Here is an 8,296-nt window from a genome sequence, read left to right on the forward strand (position 1 = left end):
GTTTTCTTATCCTTAGTCTTGTATATTGTGTCTATGGGGTCATTATTTACTTTTGTGGCACAATTTTTTTTTTTAAAAAAAAATTTCTTCCTTTTAAATCCTATTTTAATGTGAGCACTTGCCTAAATGGCAGCATTAAGCCATTTCCTGATCTATTTCCTGGCTGGGAGAAAAAAAACACACTCAGTCCAGGAAGAGTATGAAGATCATTTTTCAAAGAGTCTTCAGAGAAGGAGAAGATCCTGAAAACTAATAGAAATTTACCCAACAAAGTTTCAAACTTTGTGTTTTGCAAAGGCGTAATATTAGCTCATGAGTAGAAAAATGTCCTTCTTGCTATAGAAATAAAATGTAAATAAAGGTTATTTGTACCTTCCAAAAATGTTGTTTTTGGAGTTCACCTTGAATATTGATGTGGAAACCAAGACTTTTTCCTCCAAGGTTCTACCACCAATAGAATCCTTCAATTCTTGTCCCCTGCAACAGCACGATCAGAAATACATACCCGTTTCTAATGAACAAAGAAGGCAAATAAATGTTAAGGAGAAGATAGTATCAAAACAAAAGGATAGGCTGCACTGTTGAATGATTGCGATCAGCTGAGTTGCTTCCTCAGCGGTCAGATTTATCAGCCAACTGACATTGAAGTTTTGCTCTTTGGTCTTCTCACATCTATTAGCAAATGGTCAAACCCAATTAGAGCTCTTGAAAGAAGCCTGGAGCAAATTTTCCCCTGTGCTCCAAAGGCTTTGCTTATAAGAAGACACTGCATTTCCTGAGCAGTGTTTCAAAATTAAGTCTGCCTGAGTTGACTTTTGATTTCCTTTGTGTTTCTTGCTCTAACATTGTGCCTTTGTATTTACATACACACACTGTATTAAGCAACCAAATTGCATCTCTATAATTGCGCAAAAAAAATATATCTCAAATTCCACCTTTTTCTTATCTCTATAAAGGTAGAGATGAAGGTGGATTGTAGAATAGAAGAATAAGAAAACTTTATTACGGTCATCAACCAGCAATAGACATACAATAAATTAAAAATAATACTGACATTAATCGTGAATAATAACATCTCTGATATGAAAGTACATGATCTCAAACCTAATTTACATGCGTGTAGAACCGATAAGTATGTGAGTAAATGTATTGTTATAGGTATCTCAAAAAATTTTTGGCACCAGTTGACATTATAATTCGGTAACCATTTTTTTTTTTCTTGTGGACCTTGCAGCGACACAGAATTTTGCAACTGCACGTGTGGTAGCCGGATTTGAGTCTTGGAGGAGAAAGCCTACATAAAAGTCGTCTGTCCTCCCTGGCAATCTCTGTAGTGAGGGAACAATATATATTGACCTATATATTCTGTATAACTCACAGTACAATAAAACATGTGAGATATCTTCGACTTCTCCCTTTCCACATATGCATACCCGTTCTGCAATCGGTGTTCTTTTGTACCTACCCTGGAGAAGTGCTGAGGGGGGACTATTAAATCTGGCTCTGAAGAAAGCTATTCTTTGTTTTGGGAAGATCAGATCATTTAGATCAGTGGTGGGTACCTCCCGGTTCCGCCAAGCCGGTAGCAGTGATGATATGACATCACCGAACTGGTTCTTCCCCCCGCCTCCCCCACTTCCCCCACCCCCCGCATTATTCTTACTTTTTGTTTGGCCCCATCCCCAATTTATTGCTGCCTCCTGAGTCCCAGCTGATGGCTAGAGGGAAAAAAACTGTTTAAACTCTTGCTGTGGGGCTTCAAAGGGCCGCCCTACAGCTGATCAGTGTTAAAAGCAAACAAATGAGTACACCGGTGCCTGCAAAATTAAATGGATAGACCAGTGCCTGCAAAAATACATGAGTAGATCAGTGCCTGCAAAAATACATGAGTAGATCAGTGCCTGCAAAAATAAATGGGTAGATCGGTACAGCTCTGCAAGCAGTTAAAAGCCTGGTAGACCAATATCTCTGCTAAATCCTAAAGAATTGTCACATGACCATCAAGCCACGCCCACAAAATAAGCCACGCCCACAGAACCGGTAGTAAAAAAAATTAGAACCCACCCCTGATTTAGATATCCTGCTGATTCCCATACACCCTGCTTGATTCGGTCCCTACTATTTAGTTCTTCTTGGAACTCCATGCCCTTCATTCTATCAATTACCACTTGCTTTACTTTGTCAAAGCTGAGGGACATTAAGAATACGATTGTAGAATAGGAGAAGAGCATCTCTAGCAATTCTTAGAGTGCTTCCTTGGCATGGTGGTAACAGTACGAAGCTTCTTTCAGAAGACCTCTTTGTGCCCCAGTAAATCCAGAACTATCAATTAACTAAAGTGTTAATTGAGCCAGGGTAGAGGAAGGCTAAAAACAAAGAGGAATTTGTGCCATGTTTAGCATGAAGATCAGTGACATAGGAGCAGAGGTTCATGATCAATCTTCTTAGATGGGGAGACAAACACAAATTTGTGTGTGTATTCCATTTTCTGCTAGCTGCCTAGATTTGCATGCAGTTTCCTCATTCTTTGTTCAGAATTAGTGATTATCTTGCAAAGACAAGACCCAGGTCTTCTTATCACTTGATGTTCGTGCTGACTAGGCAAGATGTAGAATATATCGAGTCGTGTCAGCCTTTTAGCAAGATTTGCTTCCTCGTCCCAGAGCAGAAAGAATGTTTTCTTCAAAAGATCTGCTTATTATCACCTGCTACTTCGACATTAAATCCTGTGAGTTATTCAACAACCGTTGCATCTGGTTCACCTCAATGATGGACAAATTTTGGACATGGTAAGAAAAGCCTCTTTTGGTTGTCGTCTGCTGAACTACAATTAACCTAAAAAAAAAAAAGGACTTAAAAACAATCGTATCTTCTCTGCAACTTGTACTGATTTCCATCCATCATTCTGGTCATCAACAACATGACAGGTTAACTTCTTCTCACCAACATTGAAGACCTTGGATTAATAGATTCAGGTAGGTAAGAAGTTTGGAAGTGCTAATCTAATTTACGCATAGGCAAATGCATTAATATTCGTCCACTTAAGAAGTAATTTCTGTGATTTTGATGTTTCATATCAAAATCTTTCTTGCGATATTCATACATTGATAGGCACCTAAATTTCAACTGACTTCATGTGGAATAACTTTCCAATGTAATGCTATCTATTTAAACAAAACAGTGTAAATATCTCAGAAGAATTAAAATAGCCGAAACCTCACAATGTTAACAGTCCTAGTGAAAAGATATGAAACACTTCAAATTTTCTCCTTTTAGATTCCCCAGAGTTATTTCTCAGCCAGTTTCCCACTTTATTTCCTTCGTAAAGTTCTCACTTTATAATTGTGCATGGAGATTCCCACAAAATCCCCGGAATTTTGCACACAACTGCTTACATCTAAGACTGCAGAGTTGAGAATCTTAAAACTTGGCATTTCTCTGCCCCTGCATCTCACTTGCCTTGAAGAAGACAGAGAAGAAGACATGTTGCATGTTTAAATTTAAGCAATATTTTTGCAATATTTTTGGTTTTGGATTTGATCTCTCTGATAATCCAGCTTCAAGTGATTTGAGAATTTATTTCTCTTTCTTTTCAGCTTTCGGCAAGAACAGATTAGATTGGCTGTGAACATAACTGTCTTCTAGTACTTGAGGACTTGTCACAAAGAAAAGGGGATTGACTTATTCTCTAAAGCACCAGAGGGTAGGACAAGACATAATCAGTAGAATATATAAATACAAAATAATAATAATAATAATAATAATAATAATAATAATAATAATAATAATAATAATAACAATAATAATAATAATAATAGTAATAATAATAATAATAATAATAATAATAATAATAATAATAATATAAGCAGATAATAATAAGAAGATAAGCAGCAAGAAAAAATCACAAAGTACCGGGACTTGCAAATTGAAGTTGAGCGACTGTGGAAAAAGAAATTGTGTGTTGTCCCGATTGTAATTGGAGCCCTTGGAGCAATACCCAATTCTAAATTCTAAATTTGCCAGACTTGAACATTTTGACTCTACAAAAAACCACCTTACTCGGAACAGCTTACATCCTCCGACGATACCTTAACAGTTCCTAGGTCCTTGGTTAGGACTTGAGCTGCTGAGCTATTAACCAGCCTCAAAGGCTGTGAATCTCACTAAAGATTAAATAATAATAATAATAATAATAATAATAATAATAATAATAATAATAATAAAAAAAAAAAATTGTTGAGACTCTGGAAAGACTGCGCAAGGCTGGGGGTTAAAACATATACAGAATGGTTGCAGGAATTGGGTATTTCTAGTCTAATAAAAAGGGACACAGTGGCTCAGTGGCTAAGACAATGAGCTTGTCGATCGAAAAGTCGGCAGTTCAGCGGTTTGAATCCCTAGTGCTGTGTAATGGGGTGAGCTCCCATTACTTGTCCCAGCTTCTGCCAACCTAGCAGTTTGAAAGCAGGTAAAAAATGCAAGTAGAAATATAGGGACCATCTTTGGTGGGAAGATAACAGCGTTCCGTGTGCCTTTGGCATTTCTCATGCTGGCCACATGACCACGGAGATGTCTTCGGACAGCGCTGGCTCTTCGGCTTTAAAACGGAGATGAGCACTGCCCCCTAGAGTCGGGAATGACTAGCACTTATGTGCAAGGGGAACCTTTACCTTTACCTTTAGTCTATTAAAAAGAAGGACTAAGGATGACACGATAGCAGAGTTTAATATCCAAGAAACTGCCACAAAGAACAAGGGGTTAATTAGAACAGAACAGAACAGAACAGAATAACAGAGTGGGAAGGGACCTTGGAGATCTTCTAGTCCAACCCCCTGCTTAGGCAGGAAACCCCCTACACCACTTCAGACAAATGGTTATCCAACATCTTCTTCAAAACTTCCAGTGTTGGAGCATTTACAACTTCTGGAGGCAAATTGTTCCACTGGCTAATTGTTCTAACTGTCAGGAAATTTCTCCTTAGTTCTAAGTTGCTTCTCTCCTTGATTTTCCAAAGCACCAGAAGGAGGACAAGAAACAATGGATGGAAACTCATCAAGGAGCGAAGCAATCTAGAACTAAGGAGACATTTCCTGAAAGTGAGAACAATGAACCAGTGGAACGACTTACCTTCAAGTGTTATGAGTGCTCCAATATTGGAGGTTTTTAAGAAGAGACTGGATAGCCATTTTTCCAGAATGGTATAGGGTTTCCTGCTTGTGCAGAAGGTTGGACTAGAAGACCTCCAAGGTCATTTCCAACTCTATTATTCTGCTATTCTGAAGTTTCTCAAAGAGAGATACCACCTAGAAATAAGGAGAAATTGTCTGACAGTAAGATAGAAAATTAATGGAATAGCTTGCCTTCCAGGGTCGTGCATGCTCCATCGCTGGAGGTTTGCAAAAATAGACTGGACAAGTGTTTGACTGGAATAGTCTTAAGACTCCTGCCTAGAGCTAGGGGTTGGACTATAAGACCTCTGAGGTCCCTTCCAACCCTATGATTTTATGATTAAGGAATTATTGAATCCACTTTTCTTTCTTTTCTTTAAAATGAATTTCCATTCCAAAAGAAGATATTATTGGAGCATTACAAAAATCTCTTGATGAATTTCAGACTGGCAAACATGAATGCTACTGGAGAATATTTGGACTATGATGCTATCAGTAATTGAGGTTCATTTATTGTATTCTCAGTCGCATTCATTATTTGATGTATAGGACTCCCATTAAATGGAATTGCTTATAATCAAGGCACTCTTCATATACTGTATAGCTCCCAGCGACCGGTAACATCCCACAGAATTAGTCGCCTCCGGGTCCCGTCAGCTAAACAATGCCGGCTAGCGGGCCCGAGGGGAAGGGCCTTCTCTGTGGCTTCCCCAGCTCTCTGGAACCAGTTACCTCCTGAGGTCCAGACCATCCCCACCCTATTGGCCTTCTGAAAAGCAGTGAAGACCTAGCTTTTCCGGCAGGCCTGGGGCCGTTGATCTCACTCTTGTGATCTGGCGAAATCTGGCCATGAATGGCATGAATGAGTTTTTAATGTTTTTAATGTTTTTAATTTTTCAATTTTTTTTAATAATGATTATTTAAAATGTATTGTGAGCCGCCCTGAGTCTTCGGAGAGGGATGGCATTTAAATTAAATTAAATTAAATTAAATTAAATTTAAATTAAATTAAATTAAATTAAATTAAATTAAATTAAATTAAATTAAATTAAATTAAATTAAATTAAATTAAATTAAATTAAATTAAATTAAATTAAATTAAATTAAATAATTAAATTAAATTAAATTAAATTAAATTAAATTAAATTAAATTAAATTAAATTAAATTAAATTAAATTAAATTATTAAGACATGACCATTTTTGAGGAATTATGAATTCACTTATCTTCCTTTATTTTTAACAGGAACCTCAATTCTAAAAGAAGAGATTATGGAACATTATGAAAATCCCTTGAGGAATCTCAGCCTGGAAAATAGGAATGCCATAAAAGAGCCTAATATTACCACTTATTTCAATGTGATGCAAACTAAGTATATCGTATTGCCAGCCACATTCATCATCTGCTGTATAGGACTCCCGTTGAATGGAATTGTCATCTGGTTACTCGGCTTTCAGATGAAGAGAAACCCTTTCACCGTATTGATTCTGAATTTAGCTATTGCTGATTTGGGCGTTCTCGTATTTATGCCTATACTTTCCATTCAATATTTTGGAGTCTTGCAAGTATCAATAATTCCCAGCTTCATCATAGTTTGTCTCTCGGATATATTGTATATTAATGGTCTCTTTCTTCTGACAACCATCAGCATTGACCGATGTGTGTCTGTCTTTTTCCCAATCTGGCATCACTGTTCCCGGCCAAAATATTTGTCCCCTGCTGTCTGTTCCCTCTTCTGGATCATTTCTTTCCTGCTGGGAGGAATTCAGAACATTATGGAATATATAGATCTGTACATCATCCGCAGCCTCCATTTTGTTGTGACTGCAATGCTTTGTTTTCCATTGATCACAATCTCTACTGTGATCCTATTCATCAAAATACGTATGAAACCTGAACAGACCAAACGCGGAAGACTGTTAGTGATGATCTTAATTACTCTTCTCTGTTTCCTTATTCTTACTCTTCCATTGTATGTCTACATAGTTACTGCTCATTTTCTTGGCCTTGGTTATATCTGGGACATTTTTCAATTTCCTTTATATTTTTATGTGAGCTCTTGCCTTAACAGCAGCGTTAACCCAGTAATCTATTTCCTGGTTGGGAGAAAGAAACGAGCTAAGAGCAGGGAGAATATCAAGGTCATTTTTCAAAGAATCTTCAGGGAAGATGACGCTCCCAAAACTAGACGCAAGTTTACCAAGAGAGTTTCAAACTCTTTGTAAAATATATCTTTTTTTTTATTGAAAAGTTTTATAAGAAATACATACAATTTTCTCCCCCCCACCCTTTCCCCTTCCCCACATAATAGAAATTGTACATTTTCTTATACATAAGAAATCCTACAGATACATGATTCCCTTAAAGAAAGCATTAAAATAAAACATTTTAATTACATTCGGAGTTGCTCTTCTTCTCTTTCTTCCCTCATTCCACAACAAACCTTCTTCTCCTCCTCCTTTCTTTCCCTTCCCTCCCTCCTCTTCTCTCCTACTTTCTCCTTCCTCCTCTCCTACCTCATCCTACTTCCTTTTCCTTTCCCCCACTTCTCTCTTCTTTTCCCCCTTCTCACCTTCACTCCTACTCCTGTCCCCTTCCCTTCCTCCTCTCTTTTCTTCCATTCCTCTCCCTCCCTCTCCTCTTCCTACCCTCTCCTCCTCTCTCATTTCTAACTTCTTTGCTGTGAAATATTTTCCTCCTTTAGTGTCTGAGCAATTCCTGTGTTCTACTCATGGATACTTTCTTCTGCTAAAACATTTCGTTTGTTAGATGCTATACCCTGTTTTTGCTCTGGGAAGTCGGGGTGGGGTGGGGAGGGTGGGATAAGGGATGTGGGGGGGAAAGTGGTAATAGAGAAATGTTTTGTGAAATATATCTTGTGAGTAGAAAAAATGTTGGATAATCATCAAGGATGGTCCCAGATGAAGTGGCCTCTGTTTCTTCCAGCTTTAAATCATAACGAACAAGTATGAAGTTGTAAATAAAAGCCATAGAATGGAGAAAGAAAGGAGGACACCAGGTAATCTTTCCTCTGCACCAACTTCTAGGTGAGAAAAAATTCTAAAAAAGGGGATGAGGGACCCAACAACCTCTTTGAAAAGCATGTTTTAGCTTGTCTTTAATGGTAGA

At 37.7% G+C, this 8,296-nt stretch overlaps 1 protein-coding gene across 1 annotated transcript; it reads left to right on the forward strand.

Moving 5' to 3' along the window:
- Positions 1 to 5,602: 5,602 nt before the first annotated feature.
- Positions 5,603 to 7,392, forward strand: LOC148114971 (mas-related G protein-coupled receptor member H-like). The gene is made up of 2 exons (XM_087888850.1): positions 5,603 to 5,663; positions 6,413 to 7,392. The coding sequence occupies exons 1-2, from the start codon at positions 5,603 to 5,605 to the stop codon at positions 7,390 to 7,392; spliced, it is 1,041 nt and encodes a 346-aa protein (XP_087744976.1).
- Positions 7,393 to 8,296: the final 904 nt, after the last annotated feature.

Source organism: Pantherophis guttatus, chromosome 3 (genome assembly GCF_059756535.1).
Source record: "Pantherophis guttatus breed Tessera chromosome 3, ASM5975653v1, whole genome shotgun sequence".
NCBI classification, from domain to species: Eukaryota; Metazoa; Chordata; class Lepidosauria; order Squamata; family Colubridae; genus Pantherophis; species Pantherophis guttatus.

Coding starts and splice junctions, on each gene's coding strand:
- LOC148114971 (XM_087888850.1), top strand. CDS start 5,603: ATGAATTTCAGACTGGCAAACATGAATGCTACTGGAGAATATTTGGAC. Junction 5,664..6,412: donor TTTGGACTATGATGCTATCA/GTAATTGAGGTT, acceptor TATTTTTAACAG/GAACCTCAATTCTAAAAGAA.